This window comes from Eufriesea mexicana, unplaced genomic scaffold (assembly GCF_001483705.2).
Source record: "Eufriesea mexicana isolate 0111107269 unplaced genomic scaffold, ASM148370v2 scaffold1357, whole genome shotgun sequence".
Taxonomy (NCBI): domain Eukaryota; kingdom Metazoa; phylum Arthropoda; class Insecta; order Hymenoptera; family Apidae; genus Eufriesea; species Eufriesea mexicana.
In genome coordinates, this window is record NW_016909472.1 from 157,603 (window position 1) to 182,373 (window position 24,771).

A 24,771-nucleotide genomic window follows, 5' to 3' on the forward strand; every position below is an offset into this window, starting at 1 on the left:
CTACATCATGCATATTTCTTTTTCAGTTTAGATTTACCCAACTTTTTATAGCGTGCTTCATTCATACGAGACATTAACATGTACATAAATGGTAGACAAAATATTAATAAGTATATCTTTAAAAATGATGGAAAATGAAATGCAAAATTCCACGAATTTGGTAAATAAATAGTAAACTTTTGTGACTCCTCAAAATACGGAATATTTCTTAATATTATAATTCCTTCGCAAAGAAAACCTAATGGATATAAAGGCATCCATATTGTATACCTTAACCATGTTAAAAATGAAATCTCTACTTTAAGTAATTGCGTGATGTAATAAGGATATCTAAATACCTCTACTGTACTCCAAACCAGAAAAAGATAAAAAATGACTGGTTTTGTTTGCATACGTGGTTCGGCTTCAATCAAACAAAATAAAATGAATGCTCTACCCCCTACTTGAACAAATGTCAGAAGTGTACTACTTTTAGTGTAACCAAATAATGAATGCATAACTTCTAAGAATTGTATAAGTTGTATAAACTTCATTGCATTTCCAACAGCTGTATATGTTTCTTTCATAGAAGCTACAATTAAAAATTTAATAATAAATTGTTAAATATATCAATTTAGGTACTATTAAAGTTATATAACTGATCTTAAATTGATTATACAATTACTAACCTGGCCCATCTCGTGAATACATAATTCCCATTACAGTAAGGATGTAGATAAAACCAACAAATTGACAAAGATTATAAATAATTAAATATACCTTCTTGAAATCTTCTGTATAGTGAATAATAATAAATTAATATTAAAATTGATTGTATAGGTTAAAACATGTTTTAATAAAATATACCTTTTCTGTAACCAAATTCTTCTTTATGAAGTTTGTCATACATGTCAGGATAATCACTGCATACATCCCGCTTCTCATCTTCATTATCATCTAAATCTTCACTTGTCCATTTATCAAAATCTATTTTTAACCATGAAGGCTTTTGTGGTTGACTGGTTAATCTTGGCCACCAAGCAGGACATTTTTTTCCCAATGTAAAATCAACTTGCCGAGCTGTTACTTTATAATCACTTTTCTGTAATAATCAATTGCTTGTATTACTTCTATTCTCCATATATAAAGATGACCCGCTTTTATTTAAAGAAATTTAAGTTTTTAGAAATGGTAATGAATAGTGTCATATTATAAAAGAGAAAGTATCATTAACTCGTATAACTTATACTAACTCAGAAAATGTAGTCCAAATAAAATGTCACAAATTATGCTTTCCAAAATTCCTAAAGATTCAACTTCAACTTCAATTGAATAGAATTGCAGTCATCCTCTTTTCTTTTCATGAAATAGCATATTAATTTGAGAATTGTGAATATTGATTAATTGAATTACTCTTATCAAATCTAATAACTCTTAGAAAAACATAACATTGTGTAACATTATAAAACATTTTGTGTAATTGACAAAGAACATGTTCTTCAGAAGAAACTTTGAAGATAAAGCTAGTTTGTTGGTCACGCAAAGGAGTATAATTGAAGCAGTCTACTAATAGTAGACTGTTTAAAAAAAATTTATGTGTTATCTTTGATACAAACAGAGAAAAGTCTTTTAACATTTTAGTTCAAATGTCCTAAAAAAAGATATGAAAATATGATTTCATAAACTAAATTGTATCTGAGACTTTTGGGTATAAAAATCTTAAAAATGAATCAAGAAGTGACTACATATACAGAATATCTATATATATAAAAATAAATCGAAAATATAATATGCATAAAACGAATATAATAAATTCATAAGATGTTTCGTTTTTGAGAGAAAATTAAATCCAAAAACTCTATTTTTTTTTTCATTTTCAATATTTTCCTTTATCTAACGCGGTGAAGACAACGCGAATTCATGTCAATCGTGGCCTTCATGAAAAGCAGCTTTATGCTAATTCATATTACGTATTGCAATCAATTACATATCGCAATAGCGGATAAAAAAATTGTAAACAGTTGTTCAATTACCAGCACTGATTACAAACAATTATTGGATGTTTAGAGCGTAGAATAATCTAATTTGATTTGTTTAGTATATTCGCATAAATATCATCATAAATATATTATAATAATATATTAATGTTCTATAGCTTGTAAAATTCTATTTAATTTTTAGCGATAAATAAATAACTATCATTGAAAATTTATAATCTATACGTATACGATGATTTGTATCAATTTCCTTTCGAACCACCAAATTAACTGTACTTGATAAACATCGATAACCACAACGCATGTTATTGATGTGCAGATTTGTCTTATCCAATATTACCTTTTAAATTCTCAGGGATTTACAAGTATTACTAAATTAAAACTTATTTAAGAAAAATGTCAATAAGAACTCAACTACTAACAAATCACCAAAACTACAAAAATAATATTTATATATTTTTCATTTTATTGTTACAAGATAATTTTAATGAAGTCTTCAAAAACGATTTGAAATGTTTCATGTACGAGTATATGACCTGAAGTGACTAGCTGAAAACGGCAATAATCTATTTTAAAAACGCTGTCTTTTAATTTTTAATTTGTATTACTACAATACTGAGTACAAAACAACATTGAAAACAATACTGTATATAATATTAAGCTTTTACATTCGACGATGTTTTCGCTACAGAATAGTAGAAATTCAAAGATTTTCTGTTATAAATATCGTCATAAAGACGATATTTTTAGAACAGTAAATAAAAAATCGTACAACAATTAACACGTAGAATTATTCAATTTCAATACCTCGTACACTATTACATTATCTTAAATTTAATATGTTAACTAATATCGATCTTTAACATTTTATTAAATGGTGACTGAATATCGCCGCCCGAGTGCAAAGAATAAAAATGGAAAGTGAAAAAAATTTGCATTTCCAATTTCCGTTCTTCCGCAAATCTGCAAAATCCTATAATAAAAAATATAGCAACAATAAACCCACACAGTTATCGAATATATTATATCTCTTAAATTTTCTCAATGTTTCCAAAACTGTCAATAATACCAAAAAGTGTTACAGAAAAATTTGTCGGTAAGTTTGTTAAAAAAATTCTATATTCTAACACTAATAAAAAGTATATACTGGAGGGACTTGAAAAAATAATGTACTTTTGCTATTTTTCTTTTTTGTGCAAAAAAGGAAATCTGAAAATCTGCAGAATACACGAACCAATCGCAATGATTTTGAAGTATGTTATAAAGGACGAAATCCTGAACAATTTTTATTTGAACAATAATTGCCGTTCGATCTTACTTTTCAAGATGTTGGCATCGCTACTGCATTGAACTCTACCTGTACGCCTGTGTTAATGACACAAGGTCTGGAGGAATCCACCGCTCGTCTAGTGTGTATAATAGGTGGATAAATATTAACTTTCGTGGCCATTCACTATATTTATATTTGCATGTGTATTCAAAGTAAATAACAATCGGACCATAGATGGATTATTATCGTATATAGACACCGCAGTAATGATCAGTCAATGACTTATCGTTTGTCTCTTGTTGATAATCAAGGAACAATAGTATATTATCGAAATATCCGAAGTATGCTACGTGTTATTGATAGACTAGCTGGAAATTATTCTGTAACTCGAAAAATATATTCGGTATGGAATAAGAGAAAATCGTTATGTGCAGTATATGTACTAAATTCGTGAGATTTGCAACGATTGAATCAACAGTTCAGTGATTAAGAGGCAATATTACGTTACCCATCGGGGAGGCGAAACAACCCCCGAATCCATTACTATCGAAAACAAATTATTGCTCTTGCTGGTGCTTATTCATTAATTGGTCTACGTGGTACTGCTCATCGAATAGGTGTAAATCACACAACAGTGTGACGAATACTTTGTGAAGAAGACTTGCGACCTTACCGAATTCACCAGATTTAGGTACTCAAGCCAAATAATCGTACTATACGATGACATTTTTGCGATGAATAATAAATAAATTACAATATCGACGAGATTTCTTAAAGAATGTGATATTTACAGGCAAAAGCAAATTATCGATCAGTAGTGTAGAAATCCCGAACGAGACTCCAAAATAATGTAAGAATCTCGGACGAGATCCCAAAGATTTGTAGGATCAAGGTGAAAGGGGGTAAGGGGAAGTGCTAAAGATGAAGTCACTGCTAGCGAATCTCTGATAAGTCTTCACTAGGCGACTACGGCTGACTCTTTCTGACTCTGAGACGGACAACTCGCAATAACGAACTCTCAACTAACTTTCAACTGATAATGATAATCAACTAACTAACTCTTAACGAACAACTCTTGCTTGACAACTAACTCGCAACCAACTAACTCTTAACCGACTAACTCCTCTGTCTTCTAGGACGGGCTGTTTTAACCACTTGCGCTACAATTTAACTTTCGGTTGCCGTGTCGCGCTCTACAATATAACATGCGGTAAGGCGTTACATTGACGTGGTATACACGTCGCTGGCGGCTTTGGAATAAAAGCATCTCGACGTGCGTGGCACGTCTTTATAGCGCAAGTGGTTAAAGCCCGTCCAGAAGACAAGCGCCTCCCCAAAAGAGGAGAAACTCCCTCCGTCAAGATCAAGGAAGGAGTTAGCCCCCCTGAAGGATCACCCTCGCGGGGACCCTACCCGAGAGATGACCGCGACCGCGTCACCCTCGGTTTATGCCGGGAAAAACCGGTGTTGTGCGAGGCCACCTCACGTGGCCTGACCCCGATATCTCTTATGGTCCATCTGGCAGCCAGATCATAAGTGCCGAAGCCAAATAGCCTGAATAGGCTTGTCAACGATGCCTCATGTCCGGTGATCCGATGCAACATAGAAATTTGACTAGCAAATAAATGAACAAATAAACACCAAGGCACGTACTGTTCGGCATTTAGGATTTGGCTATTGAAAGACTGTAACGGATCTTCCTGTACTTAAATCTATATCTATTTCCTAAACTATCCTACAGTAGCATCTTAAATTAACAAAATGCAAAGATTTGGGCTTTGGGCATGCAATGGATCGGAAGTATGATCAGGGACATTTCACCATAATAGTATGGGTAGGAATGATTGGAAATCATATTATTGAACCCATTTATTTGTTATCATTAACAAGTGCAATATATCTGCAATTTCTACAAACTCGCCTCTTGAATGAACTTATAAGGAGAGTGCAAGTCCTTCGGGTCACTGATTTAGTTGAAACTTTGCAAGTTTGTAAATTTCGTCATACAGTTCAAGAATATATACAGTGCTGGACAAAAGTATTGGCACAGCATGGTCGTTGTGGTACAAGTGCTTATAACTACTAAATAAATTGATTTGAAGGAAAAACTTTTTGACATATTGTAGTTTTATTACATAGTAGAAACAATAATATAAATACATTGATTCACGAAACAATAACAAAAATGTATCTATTGAACATTTTATGGGTGAACAAAAGTATTGGCACACTCGAATAAAAACGTTTAAAAATGACTTGAAATTAAATATTAATATTTATTTGGCCCTCCTTTCCTTTTAAGAACTTTCTTTAATCGTTTGGGCATTGAATCAATTTACTTTTTTGTAAAATCTGACTCAATTTTATTTCATTCTTGTAAAAGAACATTTTTCCAGTCTGCTTTGCTTGTTATACGATGTTTTCGAATACTTTTTTCCAATTCATTCCAGACATGTTCGATAGGATTCATGTCTGGACTCTGGGGTGGTGTATTTAGGGAATGAGAAGTATTATAAATGATTCAATGGCGTACGATGTAAGCGGTGTGCTTTGGATCGCGGCCTCGCTGGAAACAGAAATTCCGCGGGAGATTTAATTTTTCCGCAGTTTTGAATAAATTTTGTTTCAATATATTCAAATATGTGTATTTGTCCATAATATTATCTATAAAAATTAATTCGCCAACCCCAGATACTGTCATAGAACCCCACACCATAACTCCACCACCTCCACGTTTTACACTCGATTGTAAATTTCGTAGATCCAATTCGGTATTTGGTTTTCTCCAAACTAATATTCTACCATCGGATTTAAATATGTCAAATTTGCTTTCATCTGAAAACAGTATGTTACTCCAAAATATTGAATCCTTCGTAATAAATTTTTTGGCAAATTCAACCCTCATCTTTCGATTTTTTCCCGATATGTATGGTTTTCTTCGCGCAACACACGCAGAATATTCAGCAGTTTTTAATACCCTTCGCAAAGTTTTCGAACTTACTTCTTTTTGACACTCTTGTTTTAATATCATTCTGAGCTTCGAGGAGTTTAATTTAGGATTTTTCTTTACTTCGTTTACAATTTTACGTTTTTCTCTAACAAATAACTTGGGAGAACGACCACTTCGATTCGCAGTGTCAAAATCTGATTGATTTATAAATCGTTTTATAATGCTTCTAATAGTAAAACGACTTTTGTTAACAATTTGCGATATTTCGCTATAAGATTTTCACATTTTATACAAATTTAGTATTATTTCTCTATCTTCACTTGTCATTTCTTTCGCTTTTCTAGACATTATTACTTTTTCTTACTTTCCCTGTTGCTAAACGACTGAAATTTAGGATGATTGTTGTTAAAAGTGACAATCGGGGTGTCACCTAACTAGATTTTAAAATGACGATGAGAAATTTTTCAAACAAATGCAGATATACTACATTTAGCATTGTGTGCCAATACTTTTGTCCACCCATAAAATGTTCAATAAATACATTTTTGTTACTGTTTCGTGAATCAATGTATTCATATTATTGCTTCCACTATGTAATAAAACTAGAATAGATAACAAATGAATATTTCAAAAAGTTTTTCCTTCAAATATGTTTATTCAATATGTAATATGTTTAGTAGTTATAAGCACTTGTACCACAACAACCATGCTGTGCCAATACTTTTGTCCACCACTGTATATACATTATAGGGGCAACTACTCAATGGTTTTTGAGATATTTACGATTAAAGTTTTATTACTTCTGTAATTACAGATTTATTTTCAATAGTTTTCAAGTGGTGTTGTGACTTCATAACGACACCCGAAAATTCCTATGATGCAGATCCAGGGTTTGATTCCCATCTCTCGTTGATTTTTTTTCTTCAATCTATTTTCTATTTTGTATTTATTTTTTACGATTTCTTATTTTAGTATATATTTGCTACAAAAGATTTTCGAAAATTCTCGGCCGCTTTTGTTATATCATAGAAATCTTCAGACTTTGAATGAAATGTATTTTGGACCTTCCTCTGTCTATTGTGATGTTTGCTTTTAAAATACGAAACCCACCGAAGAGAAGCTTGAAATTTGAAATGATCCGACTGATATTGAATATTTGAAATAATTTTTGCTCCGGTGTAGTCAGAAAGTTTGTCAGAATGTAATTAATACTTATATGAGCGATAGGTTTTGTATTTCCTGTATGTAATGATTATTTATATTTTTGTGTTCTTTCTGTAGTAAATAAGATTGCTATAGAAAACTGTTTTCCTTGCATTGTATTCTTACTATTTTGTAACAAATATATAGTAACATAAGAAATTGTAAAAAATAAATTTTTTTAAAAATGAATACAAAATAAAAAATAAAAACTGAAGACAGGAATCGAATGCCGGATCTGCATCATAGGAATTTTCGGGTGTCGCTATTAGACTACAACGCCACTTAAAAACTATTGGAAATAAATTTGTAGTTATAGAAGTAATAAAACTTTAAAATTTTAATCGTAAATATCTCAAAAACTATTGAGTAGTTACCCCTATAATGATATATATTCTTGAACTGCGTGACGAAATCTATAAATCTGCAAAGTTTCAACTAAATCGGTGACCCGAAGGACTTGCACTCTCCTTGTTAGACAAATTATATCACGATACAGAGGTCACTCTATTTATTCCATGCATGATAGTGCTCCTTACATCCGACCGGCCCCCTAATTTTTTGGCGAAATGTTTAGAACTCGATGGATAGGATACAGATCTGCTCCACACGTGGCCTGCTTGTTCGCCGGATTTGACAAAACTTGATTTTTTTTTGCGGGCGGGGGGAGGGGGGAGGGCGAAAGCAGTTAAAAACTCATTTATCAGACAACTATCAAAATTAGAAATACACAACAATTAAAGCATAAAATCGAAGAAGCATCTCAACATCTGCGTTCTGTTCCAAATATTAGCCCAAGATGAAGAAGAAATATTGAAACGAAGTTGAGAAATTGCCTCGACCAAAATGGTGGTCATATCAAAATTGATGTAGAAGTCTAACTTTTGTGGCTGCTCAATCAAAACAGTGCTACATTGCAAATTCATAGAAGAAACAGGAGACAAAGAAATCATTGAGGTAAAAAAAACATCAAAAATCTTCTTTTAACAAAATTATTTTTTCTCATATTTTTACATCATACTTGGCTCAATTGTAAACGACCGATAACATTGAAACGCAAAGAAATCCAATAGTATCAAACCTGCCGAGTGCGAAAAAGTGTGAAACAGGTCTACGCCTTACCCACCGAATTGAAAGAACATTATCGTACAAGAAGTAAACGTAGTGGCATCAGAGAATGTCGTGGTAGAATTTGAAGAATTTTACTCAAAAGAAATCTGTAAAAATCACAGACATGCACCGATTAATGTGATTTTTAAGTAATGAGATATCCAGCAATTTCTGTCTATATATTGATGACGAAATATCTATGATTAAACATTGGTTGCGGATTTCTGTGAATCCGAATTTTGTTAATTCAGGATAGAAAAAGCTAATACTGTAAGTCTCTGTCGGTAATTTGCACACCGCTAAGAAATTCGACGCGTGATACGGTCTATATTCCTGAATTGTGTATGTAAGATCACGAATTATTTTTCGCATTGTCGTATGACAAATTGAAAGCGTATGACTGATTCTTAATAAACGATTTATTCTATATTAAATCATTAATAAATAAGCAAGAACGATAGCAATAAACAGTTTGTTTTTATGGTTGCTCTGCTTGTCGATAATAAGTAAGATGACGTGATATTATTTCTTGAAAACTGAACTGTGAATCAAGACGCTGAAAATCATAACGATTTGGAGCATCTGCTTTTTCGATATCCCAAATTGAACTACTATATATTTCTCGTGGTAAATTACAATTTTTCGGTGGTTCGTCAAAGTATATTTTTTATGTAAACAATAAAAATATGATAATAAAGTGAATTTAAAATAAACCAAATTTTAACATCATTTTCCAAGATAACGATCGGGTTCCGATCTGTAGTTCTTCAAGTAATATTGTCTCTCTCAATGAGCAGAAGATTATGCAAACATTTAAAAAATTGACCTAGAAAAACTAAAAAAAAAAATACATCCTTCAGATTGAAAATAAAAATGTACTCAATCTGTCATTAATCTATTAATCCATTTTAACATTTCTCTTCTGTTGACATGTTTGAAAGACATTTTTTTAAGTCGCGTGAATATTCTTTTTGATATATTTTATTCTTTAATATTAGAATTACCAAATTAGTTAAAATCTGTACTTTTAGTCTTTTTATTTTGACATTTACTGAAAATGTACAGCTGTTTTTGATAAAATTAATGTTGACTTTTATTCAGATAGAAATATAGTTGTATATACTTATTTATTTTTATCATACCACTTTAATTTGTATCATCTGTTTATATTCTACTTAACACTAGGAAGACTGAAACTTAGTATATACCTATATTGCCCAAAAGCAGTCAAAATGACTGCATTGTGAAAGAATAACTAATATGTAAAGAAATTTATTTAAAATTAATTTTTAATATTTTTTTATATTATTTACAGTTATATAACAGGTTATTAGTAAATATTAACAATAAAAAAAATAATTTATGCATTATTATTCGTCCAAGAACTGGTTCTAGGCACTACGTGCGGTCGTTCTCTCGTTGATGCCCGCTCTCGATCGTCATGGAACGATCGAGAGCTATCGCGAACACAAAGTCGCCGCTATCAAAGTCGCCGATCGTCGGGGATCGGGTAACGGCGACGGCTCTCTTACAATAATAAGTCATTTGATTATTTTAAATTTCCCAAGCAGTCAAAACGACTGCTTTTGGGCAATATAGGTATAACATACACACATATATATATACCGGAAATGAAGGAGAGGGGAGGTAACTGCAATTATGAATAAACGCATTTATATGTTGTATCTAGTGTTGTATCTAGTGCAATCTAGTGTTAAGCATATATTACATGTTGCCATTTTTAGTGTTAAATATCTTTACAAAAAATCTGATAGTATCAAATTTTATAATCATAGTTGAAATTTAATATATACACTTCAATCGATCCAACAATCAAATTACCTAACTGCTGAACGGATGTCTTTTAGAAAATTTTCAGAAATTCAATACATAAAGTAACAAGTTTTTAGTATAAATAGTTAAATTTCTTCAAAATTTAAAAATATAAACTATTCTTCCATATAACTTTCATATATTTATCAGCAAGAAAAGTAATAACATTAAATTATGTCTCATTTGAAACTATTCGACCTACATATATCAGACAATATTTTTTAGTATCATTAAAAGTTTTAGCAGTATTTTAAATAACCAGAAATATTTAAATGATCTATCGAGTATATTTATGACTTAGTATTTAATTAATTTCCATAGTATTTAATATTTAGTTTCTTTTCAATTTTTAAGGCAGTATGATCCATAGGTTTTATGATTTGTTATATCTACATCATCCACTAACATCATCACTAATTATCATGTGGATAATACTATAATAACTTTTGGAATTGGAAAACCACCAAGTTCACATTTTGCTTTTCCAAAAATAAAAGATATGACAATTTCACCAATCGTATACAGAGCAGAAAGACTTTCAATTAAATTTCCATCAATAGAAATTATCATTGTGAATAATATATCACTGGTCACCAGAATCAATCCAATTCAACTATCTTTTCAAATAAGTTAGTTTTCTTTTTAGTTCAGTATAAACCAGTCATTTGATATTAAAATATTACTGAAAAATTTATCCTACTTCATAATTTCTATAACTTTTATACATCAACCAATAAAACTTATATGATTGACACAAAACATTATTCAAAAGTTATTGTATACCATGTGTATAAATATGACAAATTCATTTAATTCAAAACATTTTATTTCTAATTGATGAATGGTACAACACTAAATGGAGAATGATATATCAACAAAGATGGTAAAAACAGAATTGTATACAGTAATAATGAAGCATTTGAGTAAGGCAATGAGTAAAATCAAAGATTTGATTGCACAATGTACAATTATAAAATACTACACATTAAACTTTAGTATGAAAAATGTAAAAGACTAAATTAAATTAAAAATTAAAATTATTCTGCAACCTTAGCTTCCAAGAGTAAATAAGCAATTCCAAACAAAATAACATTAAAACAGTTTTATTCATTAGGAAATAAACTTAATTTAAATTTATAATTCAAAGAAAAATACATAATTGTCTAACAAAAATAGATGGACCAAAATAATAATAAAGGAGTACAGTTAAACATAAGAAATTCAATATATTAACTACATTATTCAAGGAGACTTTATTAAACAATCCATTCAATCATTCAAGATGAATTTTTCCTACGTATGTTCTGTTTTAAACAGCTTGATTATCTATTTACTAACAAGATCGAGGAAGTGTATTACCAATATTTTGTTGGTTTCAGGAAATAAAAAAATATTAGATAATAAAAAAAGAATCTGAAGAATCAACAAGCTAAATATTTATAAATTAAGTATACGTGTATCCATTGCTTGAAATCTCGCTTCATAGTATTAGATAGTATATTGTTAAAAACTCACTTTACCTTATCATCTCTTTACTTCAATTTTAAAGATATGTTACTATTTAAAAATCATCATCGATTACATGTATCAAAATTAAAAATTCATTAAATTTTAAATAGTAGTATTATAATTAATGAATAACACATTATTAATTAAATTAATGTTATATTCACTTACCTGTTCTGTATATTCCATTTTATGTAATAAATATTTAGTTGTAACAATCATCCATCCCTTGTATAGGATGGCCTATGTAACTGGAAATAGTTCAATTTACAAAACCGATTTTAATCGTTTTGAATTCAAAATTTGTAGGTTTCTGGCACTTATAAATGAACATTAAAATTAAACTCTATTCATCTTCCAAAGGAAATGAAATAGGATTGACTTAAAAATTTTGTATAACACTCTAATAAAATGAATAATTCATGTAATTTGTGATGTTGCAATTAATTTTGTAATTAAAAAACAAATAATTATTAGTTAAAATATTTTATTTTAAAATATTTATTTAAAAAGAAAAAATTTAAAGTCCAACATAAGGTGATATTATGGAGTTCGATTTTGAAAAATTCCATCGCCTACATAATAATTACAAATAATCATTGATTGTATATGAATTATATCTTGTAAGGAAACGTATAAAAGCAATAACATATTTCTCTTACAAGCATGTTCCCACAATTATGACTGCATAAAATGAAAAAACTATCAATTATCTTTTGATTCATTTACTACAAGTTACTATCGATACATTACTATTAAATTCTGTTTTGTCTTTTGGATATTTAATTAAGTTTTAATTTTTGTAAACTGAATAACGCTTAACCTCACTAACCTCAACAAATACCTTAAACTATCATCTCAGCAGTCAAAATATTTGTAAATATTTTTGATGTAATTGATACGTGAGTTTAAAAAAATTCGTTTCCATTAATCCATCAAAATTCTGTCGTAACAAATTTTTACCGGTTCTTACAATATCAAGAAAAAATAAGACAAAATTAGAAATAAATATATTTTCCATGTAACATTAATGATTTTTCTGGAAATCTTGCAATAATGTTGCTCTGATCAAGAAGTGGAATTATTAAAGTACATCTAAGAATTCAAAAATTATTAAAAGTATCTGTCGATTTTATCTACTCACAAAAAAAAAAGAAATCAAAGTAACGATTTACTTGTAAATTCCGGCTTCCCGTGAGTTCAACTTGATCAATATAGCTGCCCACCATCAATTATGAGTATCTTTATCAGAGGCTCTGACAATATATCTAACACAGATGTACAAAATTTGATATATATATGTATCTCTACGGGATTGTAAACGAATTAAAAATATTTCGTATTGCACAAGAAAAACTGAATGAAAACGTAGCTTTCCTTCTTTCTGAAAACATAGTTAGAAGCATTGACAATCGATCTCTAATGACAAACAGAGTCATTTATGATGAAAATGTACACATATTAAAAGTGAATGCGATTTCTAAAGATAATTCTGTTGAAAAACATCGAGAAAAATCTAGCGATAATTCTATTGTAATTTACGAAAAAATATTCTTTTGAACGGATCAGTTTATCAAGTGAAATCATTTGTACTATTGAAGTCTTATGTAAACACGACGTAAAATGCGAAAACAACAATGATTATTGCTTCTATTGATAAAATATCAACTAAGCAATTAATACCAAACAACTGTTCAAACAAGTAATGATAATCCTAAAATTCAAAGGACTTCAAAAGCCAAAAGAAACAAACAGAATCTGCACTATATATGGAAACTTATAATCTGTATTAGTCAAAAGCTATGAATGAACAGAAAAATTCCTATTAGACACCAAATTCCTAAAGCGCCTAAATTAAATCTTCCCAAATTCACAATAAAACCATGTTTTTTTCTTAAGAAAAAGCTTCTTAATTAATATTATAAATTCACATGTCAAAGGAATTTCTTAAATTCAACAGATTAAAAATCATAATTTCATATAATTACAAGTAAAATTAATCTACTCTTGAAATATATACATAAATACACAATACCTAACAATGACAAATCATTCATTACAAAGATCACTGTACATTCTATCTTGCTTTAAAATTATCTTGACAATTTTCCCAACATATTTTAATAAAAACATATTAAGTGAAAAATATTGTTATCTTGAAAGAAATGAATCAAAATTCAAAAAAGAAAATCCAGAAACAATCACATTTTAGTTGCTAATAACATTGATGAATATCTAAAGTTCACTAATCTACTAACTTTTGTTTTGTTAATAGAAATTATTCGCTTGCACAATAAACAAAAGTTCATGACCTTAATTTTTGGATTCAAAAACAGCATGGATCAACAAGAATGAATCACATCAAACTAGTTTTATAATTACTTTTAGAACAAATTATTTTTTGATACTGTAGCATATTTTATTTTCTACTATTTTGTATCAATTATATTAAACATATAATAATCTTGAAAAATCAAGAAATGGTTAATGTTCATTATTAAAAACTTCAAGGAAAAAATGAAACAAATTAATAAAATACTCATTAAAAAAATCATTTCCCATCATTTAAATTAAAAAAAATTAGATATGGAGGATAATTATTGATATGCCAAAATTCAATACCTATCCATTATTTGTAATTAACAATATTTTAAATTATTTTAAAAATGTTAAATTTATTTTCTCACTTAAATTTAAAATTCCAAATATGTGAAAAAGAAATTTTATAAAATTTATTGTTTTCAATTTAAAAGAATATTATTTGGATAAAAAAAATATATTAATTACATATTACCATATGATAAATGACGACCTGATGACATTATAATATTGGGTTCTATAATTCAAAGGCACAATTAACTCTTAACAACTGTTTTCAAATGAATAATAATAAGTTTAAAATTTCATTCCTTGAAAACTGAATGAAAACAAACTTCATCTATAAGAAACCTTAACATTTTTTAAAATCTGACACAAAGTTATCTTACATTATGAAACCATTAAGAGATTTAACAAAAAAGGAAATTTCATTTATTTGAAAGAAAAAATATTATAAATCATATGAACTTCTTGAAACCACTCTTGTATCATTAATGTTTCATCTTTATATTACTGTTGACCATTGTTTCATTTAACACTGAGCCATACTACCCGAAGAAAAATATTCTTGTTACACATTTAGAAGTTTTACTGATGCTAAAAAGAATGTTTTGTATCAAAGTTGCTTACTAATATTAAAGAATACTTCAAATTAATATAATATAAAGCTTATTTTTCAAAGCAAATTACGAAAATTATTTATTTTACTTAAATTCTAATTTTTAATTTTTTAAGTCAAATCCCATTTCATTATTTGTAGAAAATGAATGGAGATTTGGCATAGTGCATTTAAAGACCCGTGCAACCTATAAAATTTGAAATTAAAACAATTAAAATTGATTGTATTATTTTTAACTATTTTCAGTTGTACAAAGTATGTATCATATATTAAACATTATATCATGTGTTATATATACAACACATTATGTATGAATAAGTATATATAATGGTATATATTATATATAGCTATACATTATACATTATACATACATGTTATATTTTATATTATAGGTAAAATTATAAAAATAATAAATATTATTAACATCAAAGTTACAGAATTGTAAGTTAATGAAACAATGTTAAAACTTTAATATTCAAAATTATGAAACAGTTAACAATTTATTAAATTTTTTCATAGGGTAATTAAAAATTATATGTAATATGAAAAAAAATTTAGAATAAATACAAGTATATTATTATAAAATGCAAAAATTTGTATACTACTGCATCAGAAAAAAAAATTGAGGTATTAATAACGCTATTCCATTTATTTTATGAAAGTTTCTAATAAACCACTAATTAAATTATAAAAATGTTTTTACAGTTTTAAAACAAATAATTTGTAACAATTTATTTGAACCAATTTATATAATAAAAGAGATACTTAGTATCAAATATATATTACATAATGATTGTTTCATAATGTATGTAGCATTTATTATATTATTTGTAATATGATTTTTAATACATAATATAGTGTAAATGTATTTCTGAGAGTGAATATTTAATAAGAAATTATTAATAAAAATTACTAATTTTCATATATTTCAATATATCTTCAACATATCTAAAAGGCATTGACTTTCGTGACAACGACATTGCAAATTATAGAATACATTTGAGAAGTATAAAAGTAATAACAACTTTTACTTATAAATATGACTGATAATATTATTATAAATTTATGAAAAATATATGAACTTGCAATTTTAATTTTATTTAACTGTCCTGATAAAATTTTTAAAATACCTCAAATGTTGAAAATTACTTAAGTAATATTTTTTTTCCCTATACTTATATACTTCTACAAATTATAAGTAACCATATGTATAAGAATCATATTAATTCATTGTTTGATCTTTAATGGGTTAATAACATTTGAATACAAATGTTTTTCATTATTTGCTAGTGTTTGTTATATATGCTTTATAATTTCATTTTTTGGTATTTACACTTACAAGTATAAATGTTCCTTTACTCGATAAAAGTTATAAACTTAATATCAATTTATTTTATTAACCCAAAATATAATAAAATTAAATTCAAAAATATAACAAAATCTAATAAAACAACCTAAATCCATACGTATTAAGACCTTTAGCACCATAGCCATAAGCAGCAACTGTTAATTTGTTCTCATTCATATAAACTTGAATATGCTACAAAGTTCGATTTGAACTATACAAACTCATAAATAACAAAAATATACATATTAGAATTTACATACCCAAGCATCAGTCAGGTCTACCTTTAATGTAATTTGTTGTTCTGTTTGAGCCCAATACACAAATGGTTTTAAAATATCTGCCATTTTCTCATTTCATATTTTTAAGAACATTAATTTTGTTCTGTTTATTTTTATAAGAGATCAATATAGAAAGTAACTTTTTTTAAGTTAGTAAAAGATGTGTAACCTTATTTTCCACATAATTTTCACTATTATATATGTACATATATATATATATATACCTTTTAACATTATGAATATAATTATTAGTTTTTTTTTATATGAATACAAAATTTGTTATTTCAACAGAATCGTTACAATTCAATATTAAAATTTAACATTACAGTCAATAATATTTAATCTATTTTCTGACTGGGATCACATAATGATACAAGAACTGCATATTTCAACCGCTAACGATTAACTTCATAAGATACCAACATATAATGATATATTATATATGTACATATGCCTTCAGTTGGATTCTTTAAATACACTAATTTAATAATTATTTACATATACAACAAATGGCATTTATTTATTACATTATTTTTTTTCCTATAGGTTTCATTTAAAATTAATATAGATTTTCCTAACCTAGGAAAAAAAGGATGCAAAATTTTTGCACGCTTTAAGTTTAATAAAAATAAGTAAATTGTTTGATTTTAAAAATATTCAAAAAATATAGTATTCTTATAAGTTCTATATATATAAAGTTATTAAAAAGTTACCAAAATAGCAGTGTTTGTTACATTTTACGACTTATTTAATTAAAAAATGTAAATATACTTATAAAATTATTTACAATTATACAATACAAGTCAATCTTATTTCTTATTTTAATAATAATTTATTAACAGTAAAGTCATCATTAAAATTGTAAATTTGTATTTAATAATCAAAATAGCAATACTTTTTAATGTTTATTTTCTACGTTATTTTTTAATATGTTATTCAACATACTATAGCCAAAGAATTACAATATAGTTTAACTTTCGTATTTTTATAAAATTAGTGATGATCAATTTATGAATAATTATTTCAAATATACCACCACTATTTGAACGCTTCTAACAGCGATATATAACTATTTTTTATGAGTATTTTTATTAAATACATACTTTTTTTATAATTATGGACAATTAAATATTCACATTTAAAAATGTAATTCGTAATTACATTGACATACATTCATTAAATAAGTGAAATAAATTAATCAAATTATAATTTTTAATACAATTTTAATTAAATTATATTTAAAGTATTATACATATAAATAAGATCCTAGGTATTACTTTTGTTTTGGTATACTTTTTAGGGCGCTACATGTATATATGCGTGTATTTAATAAAGAGCATATGTAAAAACTTTATCGTTTGCGAACTATGCATGTTTTATTTCATAGAAATTTTTGTTATTATTACTAGAATTAACCCTGTACCCAATTTTTCCTAAATTATTAAATATTACACTAAGGTTATCCCATTGATTCTGATTTTCGTATATTTAAGAAATAAAAAGTCCTGCACAAATTCATAGAAATTTTTCTAATTATATAGAGTTTATCGCTACAAGATACGAATATTTTAAAAGAAATGAAATAATTTCATATTTACAATCATTTAATTATTAAATTTGGGGGATGTTATATTTAAAAAGAAATTTACTTAAAGAAATTTTCTAGAAATTATGTTTATTTGAGTAATGTATGTATCACAAAAATTTATATAATATGAATGTCTTATAAATATGCACATGCAAGTTTTCTTTTTTTTAAATTTATTATACAAATATCATTTCCCTAATTAAAAGTAAATTATATATATAAAATAATTGATTTTCCCCCAAAATTCTATGTATACAATCATTACTTACATATAATATATTTTGATAATTTTTACAAATTGAATGTAGTCTATATAATAAGTAAGTTTTTTTATTTTTATAAAAACTAAATTTATATTTTTTTCATTTTTTTATTTCTTTTTTCTATTACATCTTTACATCTTTATTTTATCAATATGAATATAACATTCCTAACATACTAGTAAATAGACTCTTTATTGTAATTATCTAAAATATTTGATTAGATTAAGATACACTAATTATTAATACTCATGTTTATAACATAACGTAACATATTCATATTTCATTTGATATGTTTATTGATGTATAACAAGTTATCTGAATACTTCAACATATATAAGTAATTTAAAATACAAAACATGATTTTATAGATCGTAGATAACAATAGTAAGCAATTTGTTTCGGTTAATAATACGTATTAAACTAATGTATATATTAATATTTTTTGATAATAAACAATTTCTTTTTAGCATAACAATACTTGATAACAATACTTCCAATACACGATAATACACGATTTCCTTCTTTTAAGAGAATTAGTTAATTAAACTTTGTTAACTGAAATTATATAGTTTGTTTATATTACTTGTGTATGTTTGTTTTAGAAATTATTTATGTAAACAAATGATCGATATTTGATTATATATTCATTTTATTGTAAATGAATAATCATATGAAATAAAATGTATTAATGCATGTGAATGCGTATATTTCAAATATATACGTTTGAATCACATCTAACTTGTATTAGATCTATGATATAACTTATTAAATTTACCATAGCTGCTATAAAAGTCACTAGATTTAGTAATATTAATCCTTGTACTATATATTTGTTACTTTAATTCCTTTTTTCAAATATTATAAACTTTGTAGTCATATATTATATTTTTTATTTTATTGAGATAAGATACAAAAATGTAAGATAAGAAACGTACATTGTACATCAAAATTATTTGGGTTTTAATTAAAATTTATATATTGATACTTGATAGAATGCTGATTGGTTAATATCTTTATTGTTAACAAATAATAATTCTGAGTGATATTACTGTCATATACAAAATGTTCAATATAAGGTTATATAGGGGAATTTATTTTAACTGATGTTAGCTGAAGGAAATGTATATCTTTTATACCTAAAAAATGTAATGATTGGGCATTTTTATTCATGTAACTTGCGCGTGTTTAATCTTACGTGGTACATACAAAAAGTGTTGGGGATTATATATACGAATGTACGTGCTACTGTCGAGTTGACAGTATAATTAATTAAGTTGAGTAAAAGCGTTGATATTTTTAAGTGCACATGCTAGTTATCGATCGTTTGAGATATTACAAAGCAATTTATTTTTTACTCAAATGTATGTTTTATGATGATTTGAGAAAGACATTTTCAATTGAATCTGCGCTTAGCCACATTCGTATTTTAAGGTTAAAAGGTAATCCAATTATATTTTATATCATCAGATTATATTATATTGTATTGTATTCGATTTTTCATTGGAATATGTTATATTACTTTGAAAATATATTTTATTGAAGTGTGTTGTTTTTATATACATATTTAAAAAAAAATATGAAAGTAAGAAATAAATTTCCAACATTCAAATATGTTTTCATGACTTAGTTTCACGTGCGATTTATAGATAATGGTATAAATTTGGGAGATTTTAAATAACATTATACTCTATTATGAATATTATTTAAGTAAAATATCTATGATTAATGAGAATTGTTAAATAGATTCTTCTTCAAGTGATTTTAGAAAATTGTTAAAGCAAAATTTTCAACATAAAATGTATAAGATCAAAGACTGAAGATTAAATTAGATTGTAAGTATGTTTAGAAAAGATTTTAGATTGTAAATGTATTTTAAAAAAATGAATTGTTCTAAGTATAAATAATTGTTAAAAAAATCAAAATTATTTTTCACATTTAAAATAGATATTTATATAAATTTTAAAAATTAATTTATTGAAAATGGTTACTTTTTTTTAATTGGTAACAATAATGTTAGAGATTTATATTTTGAAAGTCTATTATCAAAAGGTATGATAATATTTTGATGACTGGTACCTGAGTTTTAAAGTTTTTTTATGTGAAATTAAATTAAATTTATATGTATATTAGTTATTTTAAATTTAATGGTATAACTTCAAAATATTTCGTACATGATTTTTTGCATGAAAATTTATAAGAATAATTTTATATATAATCGTTTATAATTTTTATTTATTTCTAGGTGTAAAAACAACATAATATATCTATATAAATATCTTAGTATATAATTTATTTCATAAGTATATTTCATGTCATTTAATATTTGTAACTTATAAATACAAGTCTACATTATGAAATATAATGTTGATTTGCTTTAATACTATATTTATACATCTTATTTTGAGTATTATGCTATGATATGTGGGCTTTTATGCTACACACTTAAACCATTTAAAATCCATCTCTATAAATTATCATAAATATTTATTTGTATTAATATGTAGATTATATGAAAATTGAATATATTATAAATAGTCATTTGTACACAAATTACTTGTTAAATACATGCAATATTAAATAATTCACATTGTTATACAAATAATAAGATTAAAGATAATTACATGTATTAAATGTATTCATATCCATATCTATATTATACACTATTAATTTTTATAAGGTTTTAGATATATGTAATGTGTATCAATAAATATCTAATGTTTAATTTTTTTAATTAATTTAATTATTAATTCATAATTTTATAAATTCTTTTATTATATAACATGATATGACATGAATTACAATGTTTCTTATGTACATTTGTTTCATTTAAATTCTTTGAAAATTAGTGTTCACAATTTATATTGTGCAAGATATTAGTAACAAATATTTAAAAAAAATTCTTAGAATACTTTTATTCCTTTATAATTATAACAATATTAGTAATTAGTTAATGATACAAATTCACTAATGCAGCTTGACGATGACATGAAGGAAAGTAGTTTGAGAAATGAGCACTACTGCCAATGTAGCTGTTTCTGGTATTATACATAATTTTGAAGACATTGTCTTTTACATACAAAAGCTCAATGACTACACTGACATCAATCTTACAAATTGTCACATACAATTTAATGGCAGTTTAATGGCTTAAAGCATCATCTACTCATTTCAGGAAACTGCTCACATGTGGTATAGAATATTATATAAAAAATTTAAATTACATTTAATTGTGTGTAATCATTAATTTGAAAATTTATTAATCTAATACCAGTCACATTAACATTTTAAAATATAATAAATATTTTGAAAAATTAATACAAATTATAATAAGTGTAACAAGTAAATAACTGTACACTAACCAGTTAATAATGAGAAATAAAAATGCAGCCTGAAGATAGTGTTAAAGGTCAATTTTAATGTTATATAATATCTCTATTAATAAAGCAAAAGTTAAAGTCTGTATATTTAAAACTTTATATAGAATTGAAAAGTAATTAATATTTTTCAAATTTTTATTTATATTTTAATCACTTAACAGTATATTTTTTCTTAATAAGGATATGTATTTTATATGTGATTATATCATTTTATATTTATAATCTTTGCAAATTTTTGCATAGATTATATTTTATATTGCACATGAAGCTCATAGTCATAATGATAATATAATCATAATGATAACATAACAGTGACCATTGATTATTATTTTGTATATTATTTTTATTCAGTTGCAATATATTGATTATAATGTATGTTCATTTCTATCTTTATTAAATTTCTAATAATTTCATTAATATTTAACAAAAATATTAATATAAAGTAATATAATAATCCAACATATATTAAACTATAATAATAGTCATCAATTTTATTTAATTTACATTTTTGTAATTTTCTTGTTGTAATTAAAATAATTTATTATGAGTCAATATTATAATAATCCATTTTTAACATTAATAAATTTTGTACTAATTTAAATTTATTAAAATTTATCAAATTTGTAAATGTTTATTAATATTTATTAATAAAAATTGTAATATTCTATATAATGTGGCTCGAATACTTGTTTAGTTTTAATATCTTTCATGTTTTCTAGTTTTTTATTTATTGAATAAATAAAAATTCAACAAATTTTTTTCAGAATAATCAGTTAGAAGGTATCATGTTGGAACATACCACTGCCATTCGACGTGTGAAGGATTCAACACCTGTTAATGGTGCTCAACAAAGTATAGATGAGAATAGATCATCATCTGCACTACTTTCAGAAGATTTAAATAATTTAAATAGTGAATTATATATAGATTCAGACCATTTAACACTATGGCAGCATCCAATTACTACATTGAGTTATTTTTTTCGAGAACTTTTTAATAACATATTTAGCTTAGGACAAAAGACATTGCATTACAAAAAAACAGTATGGAGCATAGTATCAATAGTTATATTATTTCTGGTATTGAGTAGAATTTCAGGTCCACAGCAACAGGTAAATTTTCAGAAGTACTAAAAGATTGCAAAAGTACTTATATTCTTATCTTATCTTTATAATTTACTCATTTATATATCTGATTTCTTATTTTGTTTTATATATCTCTTTTCAGTAAATATTTTGGATCTAGGAATATAATTTTATGTTTATATAGTCCAATTATACATATATTTGAAAATTATTAATATATTGGTATATTAGTACATATGATAATATATAAATAATATTGGTAAATTTAAACTTACTAATATTTACTTATTATGTAAAATTGAATTAAAGAGTATAAATTAGAGATAAAATTGACATATATAAAATAAAATATCAAATATTGTTACAACAAAATTTTACATAATGTATATGTAGTTGATTATACTTGTAGTAATATTTAAAGTTTGTCTCTGAAGATATCAAAATATTTTTGTATTTTCAGATATTGAAAGCATGGGAGACAAAAATAATTTGGTGGTTATATTGGATAGGTTTAGGTGTTCTTTCCAGTGTAGGGCTTGGTACAGGCTTACACACTTTTGTACTTTATTTAGGACCACATATAGCAGCTGTCACTATGGCTGCATATGAATGTGGTGGTCTTAATTTCCCTGAACCACCATATCCTGATCAAATAATATGTCCAACAACAATTGATCCAATGTGGACAGCAGGAGGTGAATTACCACCATATTTTATGGCTAGAGCTGCTCGAACCAGCAAACAAATTAATAAAACTGAAGAATTTGATCAAGAAGATTTAAAAGAATTAGAAGCTTTAGAAGCATTAGAAAATGGAGAAAATGTTTCATTATTAATTCGATTAAAGATAACAATGAAACACTTTGTACAAAAAGCAGGTTTCTGGGGAATTCTTGCCTGTGCTTCAGTGAGTAAATTATTTTCTAGAATATTAATTTTATTTTTATGTATTTTATATTGACTATACCTTTGAAAAATATTTTTACATAAACTTTGAATTGGTTAATTAAAAATATGTACATACTTTATGAAAAGTTATAATTTATTTTTAATATAAAAATCTTTTCTAGATTCCCAATCCATTATTTGATCTTGCTGGTTTGACATGTGGTCATTATTTAATTCCTTTTTGGACATTCTTTGGGGCTACACTAATAGGAAAAGCAATTATAAAAATGCACATTCAACAACTTGCAGTAATTATAGCTTTCAATGAAGAACTTCTAGATAAATTTATAAAACTATTAACAATTGTACCATTCATTGGTTCGAAATTTCAAGGGCCATTGAAAAAATATCTTATTGAACAAAAACAAAAATTGCACGACAAAACATCTATGGTACAATTTCCTTTATTTATTATATGTAATGTATATACTTAGTAATTAGTACTAGTAGGTTATAAATTTTTGTTTTATTTCTAGGATGGAACAACAACAATTTCATGGTTGTTTGATAAATTTGTAATATTGATGGTATGTTACTTTTTAGTAACAATTATTCATGCATTAGCAAGAAATTATCACCGTAAACGAACTAAACAATGTACTAATTAAAATTCAATGAATATAGGATATACAATGTAAACATAAAATCAATTATAAAATTACGTACAGACGAAGTTGCTATTACAATGCAGTATATTTAAGGTACTAATAATAATCACAATAACAATAATAATACTAATATTAATAATAATAATTATAACAACAACAACAACAGTAAAAATAATATTGTTGTCGAACTTTTAAGTGCACAATTTCACTTTTG

General features: G+C 26.0%; 2 protein-coding genes across 2 annotated transcripts; one reads left to right on the forward strand and one right to left on the reverse strand.

Moving 5' to 3' along the window:
* Window positions 1–5: 5 nt before the first annotated feature.
* Window positions 6–16,851, reverse strand: Hacd2 (3-hydroxyacyl-CoA dehydratase 2). The gene is made up of 4 exons (XM_017900742.1): window positions 16,671–16,851; window positions 847–1,081; window positions 669–773; window positions 6–571 (listed from the first exon to the last, which is right to left on the reverse strand). Exons 1-4 carry the CDS (start codon window positions 16,752–16,754, stop codon window positions 6–8), a joined length of 990 nt encoding a protein of 329 aa, XP_017756231.1. The 5' UTR covers window positions 16,755–16,851.
* Window positions 16,852–21,684: 4,833 nt separating this feature from the next.
* Window positions 21,685–24,557, forward strand: LOC108547997 (vacuole membrane protein 1). Its single transcript, XM_017900748.1, has 5 exons — window positions 21,685–21,728; window positions 22,681–23,028; window positions 23,462–23,908; window positions 24,072–24,341; window positions 24,426–24,557. The coding sequence occupies exons 2-5, from the start codon at window positions 22,702–22,704 to the stop codon at window positions 24,555–24,557; spliced, it is 1,176 nt and encodes a 391-aa protein (XP_017756237.1). The 5' UTR covers window positions 21,685–21,728; window positions 22,681–22,701.
* The last annotated feature ends 214 nt before the right edge of the window (window positions 24,558–24,771 follow it).